The following is a 19,896-nucleotide window of genomic DNA, read 5'->3' on the forward strand; positions in this document are numbered from 1 at the left end:
GCCATCCCTGATGGGAAAAGGACATGAGAGTATACCATTGACCTTCCCCTGTGCTGATGGAATAGAGTAGATGCTACCAATCCATTTCATCATTCTGTCTCCTAGGCCGACATGGCGGAGCACCGAGAACATATAGTTCCAGTGCACCCTGTCGAAGGCCTTCTCCGCGTCGGTGCTAACAAAAATGCTGGGAATTTTCTTAGTCTTCGCTACGTGGACAAGGTTAAGGACTTTAATGGTATTATCCCTGGCTTCTCTGGAAGGGATGAACCCCACTTGATCTAAATGGATCAGGGAATTAAGATGTGTCGCCAATCTAGTTGCTATGATTTTAGAGAATATTTTGAGGTCGACATTTAAAAGAGATATGGGACGATAGCTCCCACATGAGCATGGGTCTTTCCCCTCCTTGTGGATTAAAGAGATATGAGCTTTGAGAGTTTTGTTAGGAAAGCTAGAGCTCGTCCCTAGTGTGTTGAAAAATGTCATAAGTCGTGGGCCTAACATCGTTAGAAAAGTCTTATAGTATTGGATTGTATAACCATCCGGTCCTGGTGCTTTACCTATTTTCATGGATTTTACTGCTATTTGTAGTTCTTGTAATGTGATTGGTTCATCTAACAGGCACTTAGTTTCTTCAGGCAGTGAGGGGATTTGGGCTTCCGAAACGTATTTGTCGATATCCACTAGACTATAGGTCAGAGTAGAAGGCTTCAAAACCCTTTGCGATTTGCTGCGGAAGGGTGGCCTTCTTACCATCTGGTAATGTTATCTGTGGGATGTACGAGGCTGCTTTAATCTCCTTCACTGACCTGGCCAACAGCTTACCGCATTTCTCTCCCGACTCATAAGACATCTTGTGGCAGAACTGCAAAGCTGCCTTTGCTTTATAGTGGAGTAAATCTGTAATTTGTGCACGCAAGGTCCCCAACTTCTGCTCAAGATCTCGCGTGGGCAACTGTTTATGTTGCAATTCTATTGCAGACAGGTCAGAGAGCAACCCAGTAAGCTGTGCATTCCTCTCTTTTTTAATAATGGCCCCATGTTTAATAAGTAACATGGGGCCATTCACACTCATAGTTACATAGTAGGTGAGGTTGAAAAAAGACACAAGTCCATCAAGTCCAACCTATGTGTGTGATTATGTGTCAGTATTACATTACATATCCCTGTATATTGCGGTCATTCAGGTGATTATCTAATAGTTTCTTGAAGCTATCAATGCTCCCCGCTGAGACCACCGCCTGTGGAAGGGAATTCCACATCCTTGCCGCTCTTACAGTAAAGAACCCTCTACGTAGTTTAAGGTTAAACCTCTTTTCTTCTAATTGTAATGAGTGGCCACGAGTCTTATTAAACTCTCTTTTGCGAAAAAGTTTTATCCCTATTGTGGGGTCACCAGTACAGTATTTGTAAATTTAAATCATATCCCCTCTCAAGCGTCTCTTCTCCAGAGAGAATAAGTTCAGTGCTCGCAACCTTTCCTCATAACTAAGATCCTCCAGACCCTTTATTAGCTTTGTTGCCCTTCTTTGTACTCGCTCCATTTCCAGTACGTCCCTCCTGAGGACTGGTGCCCAGAACTGGACAGCATACTCCAGGTGCGGCCGGACCAGAGTCTTGTAGAGCGGGAGAATTATTGTTTTATCTCTGCAGTTGATCCCCCTTTTTATGCATGCCAATATTCTGTTTGCTTTATTAGCAGCAGCTTGGCATTGCATGCCATTGCTGAGCCTATCATCCACTAGGACCCCCAAGTCCTTTTCCATCCTAGATTCCCCCAGAGGTTCTCCCCCCAGTGTATAGATTGCATTCATATTTTTGCCACCCAAATGCATTATTTTACATTTTTCTACATTGAACCTCATTTGCCATGTAGTCGCCCACCCCATTAATTTGTTCAGGTCTTTTTGCAAGATTTCCACATCCTGCGGAGAAGTTATTGCCCTGCTTAGCTTAGTATCGTCTGCAAATACAGAGATGGAACTGTTTATCCCATCCTCCAGGTCGTTTATGAACAAATTAAATAGGATTGGTCCCAGCACAGAACCCTGGGGGACCCCACTACCCACCCCTGACCATTCTGAGTACTCCCCATTTATCACCACCCTCTGAACACGCCCTTGTAGCCAGTTTTCAATCCATGTACTCACCCTATGGTCCATGCCAACGCACCTTATTTTGTACAGTAAACGTTTATGGGGAACTGTGTCAAATGCTTTTGCAAAATCCAGATACACCACGTCTACGGGCCTTCCTTTATCTAGATGGCAACTCACCTCCTCATAGAAGGTTAATAGATTGGTTTGGCAAGAACGATTCTTCATGAATCCATGCTGATTACTGCTAATGATATCATTCTTATTACTAAAATCTTGTATATAGTCCCTTATCATCCCCTCCAAGAGTTTACATACTATTGATGTTAGGCTAACTGGTCTGTAATTCCCAGGGATGTTTTTTGGGCCCTTTTTAAATATTGGTGCTACATTGGCTTTTCTCCAATCAGCTGGTACCATTCCAGTCAATAGACTGTCTGTAAAAATTAGGAACAACGGTCTGGCAATCACCTGACTGAGTTCCCTAAGTACCCTCGGATGCAAGCCATCTGGTCCCAGTGATTTATTAATGTTAAGTTTCTCAAGTCTAATTTTAATTCCGTCCTCTGTTAACCATGTAGGTGCTTCCTGTGTTGTGTCATGAGGATAAACACTGCAGTTTTGGTTACTGAAGCCCCCCGATTCACTCGTGAAGACTGAGGAGAAGAATAAATTCAATACCTCTGCCATCTCCCCATCCTTTGTAACCAGATGTCCTTCCTCATTCTTTATGGGGCCAATATGGTCTGTCCTCCCTTTTTTACTGTTAACATACTTAAAGAATTTCTTGGGATTTTTTTTGCTCTCCTCCGCTATGTGTCTTTCATGTTCTATCTTAGCCATCCTAATTGCACCCTTACATTTCTTATTGCATTCTTTATAAATTCTGAATGCTGTGGATGATCCCTCAACCTTGTATTTTTTGAAGGCCTTCTCCTTTGCTTTTATATGCATTTTTACATTGGAGTTAAGCCATCCAGGATGTTTGTTCGCTCTTTTAAATTTATTACCCAATGGGATACATTGGCTAATGCCCTTATTTAATATGCTCTTAAAGCAAACCCATCTCTCCTCTCACTTGTGAGCTTCCCACAAAATACCGGGGTCACAGTCCTGGGTATCATTTTCCTGAAAATATGTATCTATGGCGTTGGACACATCTCCCAGCACCCCAGGGATCTGCAGCAAGCTCTCATTCAGACGCCAGAAGAGAGACCTAGGCGAGGGTCTCTCAGTAAGTGTGTACGTGAGGTGGATTGGCGCATGGTCTGACCATGTAATCTGACCAATTGTGGACGTTTCCACCAGATGTAGCTGGTCATGCAGCATCAGGAAAAGATCTATTCTGGAGTATACTTTATGAGGGGAAGAGAAGAAGGTATAATCCCTCTCTCCCGAGTGTTGGAGTCTCCAGATATCAATTAGATGGGCATTGTGCATAGATTGCCTAATACATTTTCGGTGAGACTGCGACAAAGAGGAGGTGCCAGAAGATGTGTCCACTGAGGGGTCCAGGGGTACATTAAAGTCTCCCCCCAAGATCAGTTGGCCTTCCCTGTATTCCATCAGTTTCCTTATTGTACGCTTGATAAAGGTTGCCTGCTGCTCATTGGGAGCATAGAGGGTGGCCAGTGTGAACTGGGCCTCTCCCAAACGTCCCTTTAGGAACAAATAGCGTCCCTCGGATCTGCCAGCATTTCCTGGAGTCGCCAAGGCAGCCTAGTAGAGATTAAAATCGACACGCCTCTGGATTTGGCGTTACAATTTGTGGAGTGATAAACATGTGGGAAGGATCTATTTTGGAGTGCAGGAGATTTATTTGTTTTAAAATGGGTCTCTTGTATAAACGCAATGTCTGTGCCTGATTTTTTAAGATCATGGAGTAGTATGCGTCTCTTTTCCGGGGTGTTAAGGCCTTTAGCATTAAGGCATGTCACCTTGAAAGTGTCTACCGCCATGTCTTCAGGGAAGGTAAAGGGAGAGACTAACACGGGTCACAAACAGATAGGGAAAGATGGGGGGGGGGGAATAGAGGGAGGGGGGGGGGATAGAAAAGAAAGAAGAAAAAGCAGAAAGGTGTTATAACAGCGACTACTCACACTCCAGCAGTCTACACCTAGTTATAAATCTAAATCAGTAAGACAATGCTTACTTATAGTGCATAATACCCTAAAACCTCGGGTATATGCAATGGCCTATGTGGGGTGTGGATGGATACTGCCCGCAGGTGAGGTCCCGGGACTCCCTCCCATCTTGGTCCACTTAAGAAGCAATACTGTATTTGATAACCAGTATAACAAATAAGTAAAAGAAAACTGATTAATCTGGCTACTCCCCATGCTCGTCCACTCAGGAAAGTTGTTTAGGGGTCCCCTCTCCTCCTCAGCAGCCACCATCCGGTGTTGATTGGTGATCCATGGAGGGTAAATATACAGGCCCATAACAGAATTGCGGAACACACAAAGTGCATTTCCACCTTAGCAATGTAGGTTGGGTTGTTTCCCCCAGCCGACTTCACACCTAAATATACAATGGCAGGTCCAGCCAGTCTCCCCTTTTGCTGTAGTCGCCAGCGGGGAGAGGAGACCCATCACCTCCAGAGAACACGAGCGTGGTCTAGCCTAGCCCATCCCCTCCCTCCCCCCGCGCGGTCAAACGTCTCCTTCGTTGGACATAATGTTCCCCCAAGTGACCGTGCATCCTATGACATAATAAGAATCAAGTTAACAGGACATTCCCCAGCAAGATTTCCCCTCTTATCAAACAAAAGTAAAGCTTAACACTGAAAACACCAACATGGAATTAGAGTCCAGCAAGCGTGAAGCACTGGTTACCTCACCCCTGACTTGCGGACAATAGCGTAGGCCAGCCACATAGGGGGGAAGTTCAGATTAAGTCAGATTGGGCTATTCTCTGGTGTGTCCTCTGGCTAACTGAATCCCTCCACGGAGAACTATGACCGGATAGTTGCAGGCAGGGTAATGGCTTGGCCACCGGAGGGACTTGTATCAAACCTGGAAAAAATTAAAGGAGAGTCTCCAGGAGTCCTATCGTGGCTGATGGGCAGGTGCTAGTACCGTATAAGCTGCAAATTGAGGTAAATGTCAGCCGCGCACTTAAACAGACATCCACATTGAGTCGTGGGTTCTTGTCTGAGCATGGGAATCTAGCGTAGAGAGGTGACAAAAATGAGCTCGTGCAGGACAAGACTCGGGGGGGGGGGGGGGTGGGGGGGTAGATGACCGCATGGGGTCAGTGGGGATCTCCCTAGGGGGATGGTGCGAGCGAAATTTCAACAGCAGTCCATATGTCGTGGGTTAACAGCTCCTGCGGTGAGGAGGTGAAGGGGACGAACAAAAGCCTACTCACACTTCCCGTTGGTTCTCCTGGGAAAGAGATCGGGGGCGACGTCCGCTTCTCTGTGTTCTCTGCGGTCTCGGTGCCAGGTGCCGCATTGCTTTGGGGCGACCAGGTGCTCTAGGCAGATAGTCCAGCCAGTTAGGGATGTCAATTGGATCTGTGCCTAGAAAATTAAACAAGGCTGGTAGAGAATCCGGGGAGCCGGGGAGCGTAGAAGGAAGGATCCCTGTTCTTTAATAAAAGTAACTGACAACGGGAAGCCCCAACGGTAAGTGGCATTGCAGCGCCGTGCAAGGTCCAGCAAAGGTTTCAGAATGGCTCGGCGGATAAGGGTTGATCTTGATATATCCGGAAGCAGCTTTACGCGTGCGCCATCAAATTCCAGTTCTCCCGCCTCCCAGGCTCCCCGTGCAATAACCTCCTTGTGGGTGTAGTGGTGAAGGCGGCAAATCACATCCCTGGGTCTAGTCGGATCCGACGATCTAGGGCCCAGGGCTCTATGTACACGGTCAATTTCGACCCGCTCCAGTAAATGGTCTCCCGCCACCCTCCGGAAGATGTCCGTCACTGTGGCCTGGAGATCAGCTTGACCCGTGGCTTCTGGGAGGCCTCGGAGCCGCAGCTTGTTCCTACGGCTCCTATCCTCCATTTCTTCCATCCGTAGCTGTAGTTCTATTGCTGAGGCATTTTGATCCATCTTATTTGTCTCTAGAGAAGACACCCTCCGCTCCAGGGCCGCAAGCGAAGTTTCTCCTGATGACAGGCGTGTGTTGAGCGAGTGTACTTCTTGCTTCACCGCATTGAGCTCTTTCTTATGAGCTTCCTCCACCTTCCCAACGAGGGCCTCGATATCTGCTCTGGTCGGCAACGCTCATAGGAGAGCCTTCAGCTCAGCGTCTGCCCCTACCATAAATGGCTGGCGGGGAGACCCATCAAAGTTTGCCTCTATTAGGCTGGGGGAGTTGGAGTAGAGCATCGGGCTGCGGGACCCCTCCAAGAAGGCCAGAGCCGCCATGAGGTCAGGGGTCTGCGAGCAGGGGGTGCAAGAGTCCGCCATTTTAAGATCCGGAGAGCCGGGGCGAGATCTTCCAAAAAGTCTCTGTAGGTCCCCCAATGCGGGCATGCTAGGAGCCGGGCTGGGCTTCTTCTTGTTCCTTCTGTATGTGCGCTTTTTAGCTGAGAGCATTCTGCGAAAATAGAGCTAAAATTGCCAAGATGGGTTAGGAGAGGCCGGGAGCTCCGTGCAAACGCATCTTCACTCGGCCATGTCCAGACCACGCCCCCTTATTTTTATTTTAATGGGTCAATTCACTAAGAGATACACTGTTCAGCCATAACTTTATAACCACACACCTAATATTGAGTAGGTCCCCCTTTTTCCACCAAAAAAGCCCTGACCCGTCAAGGCAGTGACACAACTAGAACTTGAAGAAGGTATGCTGTGGTATCTGCCACCAAGTCGTCTGTAGTAGATTCTATCTTGTAAGTTGCAAGTTGGGGCCTGCATGGATTAGACTTCTTTTTCAGGACATACCACAGATACTCGATTGGATTAAGATCTGAAGATTTGAAGGCCAAGTCAACACCTCAAACTCTTTGTTGTGTTCCTCAGACCATTGTTGAACTATTTTTGGAGGGTGGCAGGGAGCATTATACTGCTGAAAAAGGCCACTGCCATCAGGGAATACTTTTTCTATGAAGGGGTGTACTTGGTACTGCGTAGGTGTCAAAGTAACATTCACGTGCATGGCAAGACCCCAGATTTCCCAGCAGAACATTGTCCAAAGCATCACACTGCCTCCGCTGACTTGCCTTCTTTCCTTACTTTATCCTGGTGTCATTTCTTCCCCAGGTAAGCAATGCAAAAGCATGCAGCCATCCACAAGTTGTAAAAGAAAATGTGATTCATCAGACCAGGCCACCTTCTTCCATGGCACTGTGGTCCAGTTGTGATGCTCATGTGCCTATTGTAGGCGCTTTTGGCTGTGGACACAGGTCTGCATGGGCAACCTGATCAGTCTGCAGCCACGCAGCCCCATACACAACAAATGCAAACAAAGCCTGGGGAATGCCCAGGAAAAAAAAACAAAGCCTACTTACCACCAACTCGCAGACAACCAAATTGACCTGTCTAACAGTACGCGTTAAAAACAGGGGTTTAGTCCGCACCCATACACAACAAACTGCGATGCCCATTTTTCTGCTTTTAATACATCAACTTTAGGAACTACATGTTTACTTACTGCCTAAAATATTCCACCCACTTTCAAATGCCATGGCTGATCGGTGTAAATACCACATACTTTGAGGTGGAGCTACAGGAAATGACGACGTTCCGTTGGGGACACCCAGAAGTGGTGAGATGCATAGTTGATCGGGAGAATGAGTTGAGCTTGCACTGGCTATAGTGGAGGCGGCTTGCAATTCTTTATAGCTGTTAAACCCTGGTGCAAGGCGGATAGTATAGCACCCTCTGTACTTCTGGCCTGCTATAAATATAAGAGCTGCAAGTCTCCTAGACTTTACTGCTAGTGCCACCCCCTCACCTCTTGGCCTTTTAGAGATCAACGTGTATTCTTTCAATGGTTCATCAAGGTGATCCGGCAATGCATTACAAATGAGGACAGATAACAATTGTTTACACATCAAAACTCACACAAATCTCTGTGCCTGGGGTTCTCCTTGAATATTGTGACCTTGAACTGTTCTCTTTGCATTACAGGTATTGCATTCCTGCTGAGGAAGAGAGTAAACTTGACAAAGTGGTACACACTCTACTTCAAGCCAATGGTACTCCTGGTCTGCAAATGCTTGAAAGTAACGTCATGGTAAGTGTGCGCCCTGGTGTAGTGTATTGCCAAGGGGCCTGCTGCTTGCCATCATTTTTAACCCTGGTATTGTTTTCAATTTATAGCTCTATATCGAGTCACTAGATTCCTTTGGCTCTTAAAGGATAAGTTCACCTTTTGTAACATGTTACATACTTAAGGTGATAGTGGCCGTATTAGTGCAATTGTGACAGAAAATTGAGTACTGTTCGTGGTACTTTTATTTGCACTAACATACAATTTTTCAGGACAAGCTTTCGGGGTATGTCCCCATTGTTCAAGGTCCAAGCAGTACTGATTCACAAAAGTTTTAGCAGAATGTTAAAATGTAAAAAAAAAAACACAATCTCTGAGGGAAAGGTAAAAAGAACAACAAACGCATACAAATCAATGTATATGGCAATGGTAATAAAGCTAGCAGCAGAGTTGGTGAGATGAGATATTCGGGATGTTACATGTTACTGATGCACCAGCCTGCACAGCACAACCCCCTGCCCCCGATCCCCCACTCCCCCATTTTGACAGCAAGAGTTGAATATTCTTCCCCAGCTCACTGTCACCATCTAAAAAAAAATGTGGCTGTGCATGGCCCTGCCTGCTCAGCCGCATCATTCATTCACAGTGCTCTGTGAATAGGAAAACTACAAATTCCAACAGCCTTTGCAGCTGTCGGCTTGTAGTTCTCTATGAACTACCAGGACACTGTTGAGCACTCTAGTATTTCATTGAGTTTCCTGTCATTTTGTAACTGCCTGCCCATATCAGAGGTATGGGCAGACCGCTACACAGACAATCTGTAGGACCGCGGCATTACATCCTTGATCTGCTGATTGTGGGTGCAATGCTTTACAGGCTCCTAACAAAAAAAAATAATAAATGCATATTCTTTTACCTGCAGAAAAATGTGCATTCATTATGTTTTTTTGTAAGGGTGAACTTATCCTTTAAAAATTCAGTAACTTGTACATGAATATGTTCCTTACATGTAAGAATATATATCCACTGTAAAATTATATTAAAAAGAAAATCTGTACTTCAGCTGGCTTTGAAAGGACTCAGCCTTCAAGGTGCGCTTCAGGAAAACATGTTGAGTGAATAATGTTATCAACCACCTGCAGGCAGAATGAGAACATATCCTTAGTCTCCCTCTCCCAGTCATCACTCACTGAGACAGTTGTAACTCTGTAATTATCTAGCAAGTTGCAGATCAAATGACTGCTGCAAGGGTGTTAAAGCATTACTGAAGGCAATTTTTCTTTAAATTAAAATAATAAACATGTTATTCCACAGAGGGGCCAGAACCTCCTCTTCTGGGGTCCCCCACTGGCGATCTTGGCTCCTCCTCTTTTCCTTGTGCTCCCATAGCAAGCTGCTTGCTATGATGGCCCACGTGCATGCTCATTCCCAAGCTTTGTGTGTGTATAGAGCCGCGCTCCATAGACACACACAGTGGGGCTTGGCCCCACCCCCGCTTCCTCCTCACAGCATTTGATTGTGGAAATTTTGGTATGTTTGGGTGGGATGGGGGAATCAATTGATCTCGTTGTATGAGTATAGCTAGCTTTGCACTTTAAAAAGGTAATGTGACACTAAACTCCGGTTTAAAAAAGAATCTATTAAAGTATGTATTTGTTACTCAAAGAAGTCCCTTCTATTGATCCCGGCCTCCTCCAAATCCCCAGATTTCCTTTTCTTTTGCTGCAAATTCATGTACAATAGATTACAAGGCAATGAAGTAGTGAATATTTATGGATTATATTTTGAGAATAAGGATATTGTTTATTGTCACTTTAAGTGCAAGTCTTACACCTGACATGAAAAGATTTATCTTTATATGTCCGCTCTTAGACTGTGAAACATTTGATTATTTATCTAAACGAAGATATTAATTGCATGTGCTCACATTCAATATCTGAAGAGTTGATTTGCTCTGGTATGTGCTGATAGGGTTGTTATCAGTCTGAGTTATTGCATTGTGCAGTTATAGTGTGTTATACACAGTGGTATCAGATTTTGGACGCAGCATTTTTGTCTTGAATTTTAGCTTATTGTTTTCTGGCAAGATTTACTGACTGCTGATGTTTTTAAAGTCTGCATGTAAATCTTTTGAGGCTAACAATTGGTCAGTTTAAGGTTGGGTTCACAGGAGCTGCGGCCGCTTCTCGCAGCATGGGGTCCAGTGCGTCTCTGTCTCCGTTTCAGGTATGAATCGTGTCCAGGTTTTTTGCCTGAATTCGGACCTGAACTGGAGCCAGAGATTCACAGGACCCTTTTCCAGTGCAGACCACGGCCGCCCTGGAGGTGTGTGAACAAGCTCCATTGAGAGCCGATCAGTTTCCTGTCATGTGAATTGGATGCGGAGAAACCTGGATAATGCTGTCATTCTGGCTTGTAATATAAGCAGTATCAGCTTAAGAAATAGAAGTCAATGGGCAAAGTAACAGATTCTTTTTAAAAGTATATGTAAAACATATGCCCCTAGATCCCATAGTTCACCCTTTGCCTACCTGCGCTCATCAAATACAGGTAGTTACTTTTCTTCAAGTACCTGGGGGTGGTGGCCACACCAGATTCAAGGCAAAACTTGCAGCTGAATCTCCTGCCCCTGCTAAAAAAACATAAGTTGAAGTGCACTAGCTGCAGTCCGCTCCCTCTTTCGGTGGTGGGGCGAGCGAATTTAATCAAAATGGTTTGGGCACGGCAACTCCTGTATGTTTTCCGCAGCTCCTGTATGTTTTCCGCAGCTCCTGTATGTTTTCCGCAGCTCCTGTATGTTTTCCGCAGCTCCTGTATGTTTTCCGCAGCTCCTGTATGTTTTCCGCAACTCCTGTATGTTTTCTACAACTCTTCAGTCTGGATTCCTAGAAAATGTTTCCAGGGTATAGAAACACAATTTAGGACATTGATTTGGAAACAAGCCACGATCAGGCTATCCACACTACATTATGGCAGGGATTTGATTTTTTTGGTGGTGGTGGGGGGGGGGGGGGTGTCTTGGCAGTCCCACAACCTAGGATGTATTTTTTTGGCAGCCCAATTCCAGCAGCTTACTGGGTGGGATTTGTTGGAAAATGTGGATCCTGTTATTGCTCAAATTACTTCCCCAAATCCTGACTTAACTGCTCTTTCCCATTTGGAAATGTGAAATTCCGGTCCTCCTATTCCAATGCCCCACCACAAGTCTTCTAAGCTCTGGCGTACCTTGAAACTCTCTTTGCATATAACAGCTATTTAAGTGGTACCCCAATATAGAATTGAATTGGAATTCTTATTTTGAGTTGGATAAACTGAAAGGATTTCAGGATTGGAGAGGGAAAGGGGTGAAATATGTAGTACAACTATATTCTGGTAGTACATTGCTTTGCAGAGCTACAATCTGAATTTAAGCTATTACATAGGCAATTTGATCAATATCTTCAACTCCAGCATGCTCTGCAGGCACAATCCCTCTTATCTGTTATGACACTGAAGGATTCTCCACTCGCATCCAATGTTACTCAGTCTGTTCATAAACAGAGGATGATTTCTCCCATTTATTTGGCTCTCCTAGCCACCATTCAAAACACTGCTACCCTGTATTGTAGAAACCATTGGAAGCAGGATTTGGAAGAGATTAGCAGTGACATTTGGGAGTCTGCACCGGAATCAATATCTGTCATTTCTTTTTTGGCCTTCACATAAACTCACTCAATTGTTCATTTTGCATTGTGTTTATAGAACGCCAGCTAAGCCCTTTCAGTGGGGCAGATGAAACTTCCCTGACTGTCCCAAATGCAGTGTGCACAAGGGTGATTTCATTCACATGATCTTGCGCTGCCCGTAATTGACTTAATATTGGGACAAGGTATTGCAGACAGTCCAATTGGTGGGCCAACAGGTTATTCCACACGACCCATTGATTTGCTTGTTGGGTGCCCTGGATGCTGAGCTCTATCAACCTCGGGTGTATGTTTTGATTTTGAGACCTCTGTATCTTGTGAGAAAGTTAATTGCTAGGTATTGATTGTCTCCTACCCTCCCCAACTAGAACTCAATGGGTGGATTATGTTCATTCTTTATTACTGAGAGAGCAATTTGCTTATCAGCATTCCAGTGCTCAACGTAAATTTCAAACCATTTGGCAGGGTTGGCTGGATGTACAGGGGCTAATCCTACCACAGCTAGTCATGCATAGACTATTGCCGATGTAAATGGTTCCTTTCATGTGTATTTCAAGGTTCTTAGTTAAATACCCTCCTGCTCTTTGGTAAATGTATATTGCTCAACTGGTGGCATGTTGTATAAATGAACCGCTGTTAGCTGTTGTGTTTCTAATGGTATGTTATCTGTAGCATCTAAAGGAATATTCCTAGAGGATGTTCACGTTTCGTCTTTTTACAGAAATCTGTATGTGTATGCTGTGTAAGCAAGAAGCTTGCAATTGGCGCACCCAAGCAGGCTCATTCCCGAGCTGCGAGTCTGCGTGTCCATTCACATACAAAGCCACAGCTTGCCCTGCCCCCTCTCTCTCCTCATTGGCTCGCTGGCTGTGATTGATAGCAGCTGGAGCCAATGGGAGAGTTCTGGAGAGCCGAGGCTCTCGTGTCCATTGCTGGATCATGATGGGGCTCAGGTAAGTATTAGTGGGGGCTGCTGCACAGAGAAAGTTTTTTACCTTCATGCATAGAATGCATGAAGGTAAAAAACCTTGAGCCTTTAGAACCACTTTAACGTAGGACATCTTCTCTTTAGAACCTCAGAAATATCAAGCTCAAATATTGTGTTAGCATGAAAAACATGCAGTAAAACTTATAAGTAGACTTTCATGAGTGTGCAGTACAGTATATTGGTATGTATAGCTCAGCTGGCCATCCCACAACTGAGTTTATTACTAGTACAAAGTTTTTAAACACATAAACATGTAGAGATAAGGAAGGATCTATGCAAAACCTTTGTTTTTTATAGTTTCAATAGTGTGTAGCATGGGGAAGGGAGGTTTTCATTGCTGTATCATAGCGTCCTCCAAATAGGAGGTGAGAGGAAATCCTCTAAATTGGGTATGTGTTCCATTTACAACTGTCTAAAATGGGAGATTTCCTCAAACTTCTTGTTGCGTCTTTGGGAAAAGAAGTGAAGGGGAATTTCTATTGGTACACAGCCAGCAAACAAAAGCCTGCACACTTTTTAACTCCTTCCTTAGTCTATCCACAGCAAGCAAACAAAAAAGGTTTTAGTTCTAGCTACTTCATCTGTAATTGTGTGATATTGAAGCATTATAATGTCCTGTTCACACAGTGAAGTGCTTTCCTTGTCCAAATTGATATACCAAAACATGTCCCTCTATGACAATCTCATCTCTCTCCTAACATGACATTGAAGGTTTTCTGGCAGTGTTTGGGTTCTGTATGTCTTATTTTTTTGTTTGCTCTAACATTGTGCCTATAGTGTAAGTAAAATATCAGTTATGGCTGCCTGTCAAGTGAGGTGGGGGAGGGGCGTTGGCTGCATCTTGTCTTTACACTTCCACAGCCTGCTGCTTGGATATTGCGATTAACAAGCAAGAATCATTTTATTAACATATATCCTTTTTGCAGATCTCCCCAGAGGTGCTTTGCAAAGAGGGGATCAAAGTACACCGTACTGTACAGCAGAGCGGACAGTTTGTCGTCTGCTTCCCAGGATCCTTTGTGTCAAAAGTGTGCTGTGGCTACAGTGTTTCTGAAACTGTGCACTTTGCTACCACCCAGTGGACAAGCATGGGCTTCAAAACTGCCAAGGTATACATATATTTCATACTGCCTGCTACAACCGTGCATATAACCTTTTTTTATACATTTAAATTATTATGCAAAAAAATGTGAATTATATAACAGGAGCTGTAAAAGATTTCATTAGCTATAAGCACTTTATTAAAGCAACCCTGTCGATTTAGAAAAAAAAAAAATCAATCAAAATTAAAGTGTCCTACAAAAGAAGAGCTGTTTTGCTCACCTCTCCTGTTGCCCCCATCTCCTACCTTTCCTCCATTCCAGTACTGCAGTCTCTGCTAAAATTTTAAGGTTTAACTAAAGGCAAATGTTTTTTTTTCTAGTTTTGGATAGAGTGGAGAGAGATTAGAACTCCTGACAGTTTTTATTGCGATACGCTATCAAAGGTATAAGCAAAAAGCCTCTGAACTGGTAAAAATATATCCTCTACACCGTGGTAATAATAATGTATAAAATATATGATGAAAAATATATAAAAAGACACGTGCTTTATAGCCAAATAATAAAGTGACAATGTGCATTTATATAGTGATAAAAAATATTAAAGCAAATAAGTCCGTGGAAATCTAAATAGATCCAAATACTGGAATTATAAAAAAAAGTGCTTAAGTGCACTGTGCAAAGTTCAAATTGATCCAATTCACAGGTACTCCACGCGATTCAGTATGCTGTGAAAGTGATGCGATAATCAGACGCTGTGTTCTCACTCAGGTGCTCCCCCCCCCCCCATGTAATGAAGGCTCACCTTAAGGTGTTTGACCTTGCTGTTAAGCTTTGTGAATACATGCTTTGGAACCACTACAGGGTTCAACAGTCCATCCGGCGTCCTGGATCAGTTGCCAATGTGCCTCAGTAAATCAATGAAAAAAGGATCTCATAGTGTAGTATGCTTATGCATTTTTTTGAACCAAAAAATAAACAAGTCCCACACAGGGTACTCACAATATCCAGGCACTTCAGTGCGCCATTCTACATGAAGGGGGTGAATCATGACCCCCTGAGGAAGATACAAAATTCCCTTGTATCGACACATGTAGGGGAAGGAGACAGGATGGCACACTTAGCAGATCAGCTGTTAGGAACGATAATCATACCATCCTGTTACCGGCCGGTTTCAACCTTTCGTTTTTTGCTTGATGTAGAATGGCGCACTGAAGCCCCTGGATATTGTGAGTACCCTGTGTGGGACCTGTTTATTTTTTGGTTCAATAAATTGCATAAGCATACTACACTATGAGATCCTTTTTTCATTGATTTACTGAGGCACATTGGCGATTGATCCAGGATCCCGGACGGACTGTTGAACCCTGTAGTGGTTCCAAAGCGTGTATTGACCAAGCTTAACAGCAAGGTCACACACCTTAAGGTGAGCCTTCATTACATGGGGGAGAGCACCTGAGTGAGAACACAGCATCTGATTATCGCATCACTTTCACAGCATACTGAATCGCATGGAGTGTGGAGCACCTGTAAATTGGATCAATTTGAACTTTGCACAGTGCACTTAAGCACTTTTTTATAATTTCAGTATTTGTATCTATTTAGATTTCCATCGACTTATTTGCTTTAATATTTTTTATTACTATATAAACGCACATTGTCACTTTATTATTTGGCTATTAAGCACGTGTCTTTTTATATATTTTTCATCATATATTTTATACATTATTATTACCACGGTGTAGAGGATATATTTTTACCAGTTCAGAGGCTTTTTGCTTATACATTTGATAGCGCAGCGTTTTTAATGCGATTTTAGTACTTTTACATGGTTTACGAGACATGTTTACCACTTGCAGCTGATTCAAGGAGGATTTATTGGTTTATTATTGTTAGTGGAGGCTCACAGGACGTTCTATATAATTTTAGTTTTTATTGCGGTCTGTGCCCCCATTAAGGAGATTCACGCTCTCTATTTCTCCTGTTTACGGTTGTCATAGAAAGCGAAAGTAAAAGAAAATCCCAAACACCAAAACACCAGAAAGCTAATAGAAGGGTAATCTAATGGAGACACTAGTTCTGGTGACACACAGGGATTCCCTCATTTTGGAGGGACTTCCTGTTTTGGCTATAGGACAGAAAATGAAGGGAAATCTACCAAATGGGACACAGATGGTAAAAAAACTCACAGGGATTATAACCCTCCCTTACTCTATCCAAAATGGAAAAAAAAAGTTTTGCCTTTAGTTACACTTTAAAAATTTAACACTTTTGGGAGTGTCAGATGCCTTTGTCCCTCATTACACTGTGCAGTTCCATCCTCTGACCCTTTGTTACTACAACAGTAACACAGTGGACAGAGGATCGAACCACGGCATGCAGCAGAAAATACCGGGATCTAACAATCCTAAAAATGTGATGTGGTAAAGACCCTGGCATATATATATATATATATATATATATAATGTGTGTGTTTAAAACCCATGCTTTCTGCTAGCCACAGTTCTTTAAACACATTCCAGTTGTGGTTTTAAATAATAAGGGTTCAATATCTAGGGGACAATGTATATTCTTTTCTCTTTGATGATTTTGATACCTAAGGCTAATTGTTGGTAAACCATCCACTCTCCCCTCCATATATATATATATATATATATATATATATATATATATATATATATATATATATAAAATCTTTATTTAGTTTACATTTTGACATTTCAACAAAGGAGAGAAAAAAGGGAAAAAAACAAAAAAGAATAAGAAGGGTGCATCTGCCATGGTCCAGAGGAAAACAATAAGGGAAACAATGAGACATATCAACATGTTGTGTTAATGAGGATACCTCCCTTGTCCTGGACATTTGGTCCATGTGGACAATCCTCCCTCCCTTACAGGAAGAGAAAAGGGGTATCCCAATCTCAGCTAGGTTCGATAGGTAGTGTATACATGGCTCAAAGTTCATTTGAAACATATGACATCTCAAGATACCATGAACTATCATGAATTAGGTTACCGCTCATATATCAGTAACAAAAATGAAGATGTACCAAAGGTCGCTTAAATGTTGGATCTGCCAAGGCCAATAAAGCAATGTCCAGGCTAGATGAAACTGGGATCGTGCCATGTATGTGGTCTTTCTAGGCTGCCCAGGTAAGTTCAAATCGTTCTCGAGTGCCTTTACAAGTAGCAAGCCAGTCCTCTTCCTCCATGATCTCCCTCACCTTCCCAACCCAGTCAAGCTCGTTCGGATTTGCGCGGGTTTCTCCAATAATCTGGTATAAGGCGTTTTGCAGCATTGAGAAGGTGGGGGGGAGAGCACTGCATTTGTAGCGAGAGATAGGCATGGGAGGGATGTGGAGCAAAAAGTGTTTTAGTTAGGCTGGGAGATCTATACCAAGACCGTCCGATATGTGCTTACTAACCATTGACCAAAAAGGTGTTAATAGTGGACACTCCCACCATATATGTATAAATGTTCCCTTCAGTCCACATCCCCTCCAGCACAGGAGGTGGAGGGATAAATTATATTCTAGCTAGGGATGAGGGCACACTATACCACCTCGATAAGAGCTTGTAATTATTCTCTTGGGTCTTGGAGTCCACTGAACTCGAATGGGTCAGGCACACTCTCCCCTCTTTAAGCACATGGCACATGATCTCTTTCCTTCAGATTAATTCCCCATAAATCTGTATGTTCTAAAAAGAGAACCACTTGTTTCTTATAATGGGTATAGTGGAATTCTTGTACATGTTCGCCTTTATGTACGCGGAGCATTCCCTTAGTGTTTCTCTTCTCGATTTTCAGCTCTTCTTTTAAGAGACCCTGTTGCTAGTTTATTAATTTCAACAATATTATTCCTATATTTTTATTTGTGCATTTAATATTTTTATGAATGTTATTTACCTGTTAAAGGTATACACCCAGAAGCCCTGAGGCTATTGCTGGGCACCGCCATCTTGGATGTGATGTCAGCAGCCCCAGTAGACTCACTCAATGTGTTACTAAACCCAAAACAGTAAATCAGTCTGTATATGCAATAAAGCATGCTTGTTATACTCACTGTGGAACATAAGGGGTTAATCCTGTGCATGTGTAGAAAGGCAATTTGATCATGTCTTTGATGATCCTCCCCTTCTTCTACAGTCCCCAATCCATCTCCTGATAGTACAGAGCGTTGGGGACATTCTGCACATGCTCAGTTTGGTGTGCATTGCTAGGGAGTTTTTATTTATTTTTTTTCGGAGGGTGCATGTGATCCGCACGCGGCCAATCGGCTCTGTCCAGGCAGATGGTCAGGGGTCATGCAGCCTCATAGGACAGCCAGAGGTGAATGAAAATTCCTCCTACAAGCTTTAGTGCTTGGGCAGACACTGATAGAAGTCACACGACTACTATATACTGCTGATGAGAAAAGGTATTTAGCAGTTTATATTTAATATTTACTAAAATAATTGCATTTCCATGTTCTGTGTACTGTGGGTGGGCAGATATAGTGAATGCAGGGTCCTGGGTTTAGGAACACTTTAAGTAGCACTCTATAGTATTACCCTTTATACCTCCTCCAACATCTACATAAAAGGTTATGTAAGGTTAAAGATGGGGCACTGGAGTAGGTCAGCACAAATAGTAAATAGACACTATTAGAAGAGGAGGAGGCGGCTATGACGTGTGAAGAGAGAGGAGGCTGTGTAAGGTAACTGATTAGTTAGTTTTCTTGCAAGTTTAAAGGCACGTGCAGTTGAATAAAAACTAGAAAAGCTACAATTTCTGGGGAAATTGTGTGAAGTGTTCTTGCCTCCACCTACAGTAGTCTACAACTGGAGTGGGCGGAGTACCTGGGTGGAGTGGCTGGAGTAACTGTGAAAATTGTTAAAAAGCTTAATATTTTAAAAAGTATAAATAGTAGTAAAAAAGTTGAAGAATTCCCATCATTAGCTGAAAGAGCTGAACATTTTTTCAAAATTTTTTTTTTTTTTTTTTCAAAAATGATTTTTTTTTTTTTTTTTTTTTTTTCAAAAATGATTTTTTTTTTTTTTTTTCAAAAATGATTTTTTTTTTTTTTTTCAAAAATGATATTTTTTTTTCAAAAGATTTTTTTTTTAGATGATTTTTTTTTTTCAAAAATGATTTTTTTTTTTTTAATTATTTTTTTTCATGGGGTGGTCATAATGTTTTGGCTGATAATGGGGTGGTCATAAATTATTTGTCTGATCATGGGGTGCTCATAATGTTTTGGCTGATCATGGGGTTGTCAGCTTTTGTCAGCTCCCACTCTAGTTTTGAACATTTCGCCATTCATTCCTATGGGACCAATTTCGCTGCAAAAAGGACAATATTTCGTGAACCATTTGGCGAAACGTTTCACAAGGTAATAGCACACCAATCGGGAACAATCTGCACGTTTCGGTATATTACTGTCTATGTAGTGTAAAAGCTGTGGGAGGAGTTAGGGTGGTAAATTTGGCTATAATAATAATATATATGTGAGATAACTGTAAGTGGTCTTGCTATGCAAGAACACTTAATAATTTATGGGAAGGAAAAACACTTGAACTAAGCATCTAAAATATTTGATTTTTTTGGTGGAAGTTGGTGGCAGGACCTCCTTTCATTTTTCTTTTGTAATTGCCAGAATTGTGTTTACCTCTATTGTGATCTTTTTGTATGCTGTTGCTTCTGCCTATCTGCGCTCCTTTTAAATATCTTCTCATGCTCTGCCTCCTTTCTTTACATGGAGAACCTCCATGCTCTCATCCTCCGTTTACTAATTTTTTCTGCCCTGATCCCATTTTCCAATCTATCTCACAGTGCTTCTTGCCTCTCCATCATACTGTTACTGCTCTCCTCTTATGTGCCCATGCTTCTTCTCCCCAATGCCATTGCCTTCTTCTGAGCCTTTTGCTCTCCTTGGTTTCTCT

The 19,896-nt window shown here is 42.9% G+C and overlaps 1 protein-coding gene across 3 annotated transcripts in view; it reads left to right on the top strand.

The window, feature by feature from the left end:
- JARID2 (jumonji and AT-rich interaction domain containing 2) overlaps positions 1–19,896 on the top strand; it is a 342,752-nt gene that overhangs the window by 289,074 nt on the left and 33,782 nt on the right. For 2 of the 3 annotated variants that reach the window (XM_073631096.1, XM_073631094.1), the window contains 2 exons: positions 8,182–8,287; positions 13,861–14,043. In XM_073631096.1, the coding sequence (XP_073487197.1) occupies positions 8,182–8,287; positions 13,861–14,043 (289 nt within the window). The remainder of the gene's footprint in view (positions 1–8,181; positions 8,288–13,860; positions 14,044–19,896) is intronic. The other variant, XM_073631095.1, reaches the window with a different exon arrangement.

This window comes from Aquarana catesbeiana, linkage group LG05 (assembly GCF_042186555.1).
Source record: "Aquarana catesbeiana isolate 2022-GZ linkage group LG05, ASM4218655v1, whole genome shotgun sequence".
In the NCBI taxonomy this organism is placed as follows: domain Eukaryota; kingdom Metazoa; phylum Chordata; class Amphibia; order Anura; family Ranidae; genus Aquarana; species Aquarana catesbeiana.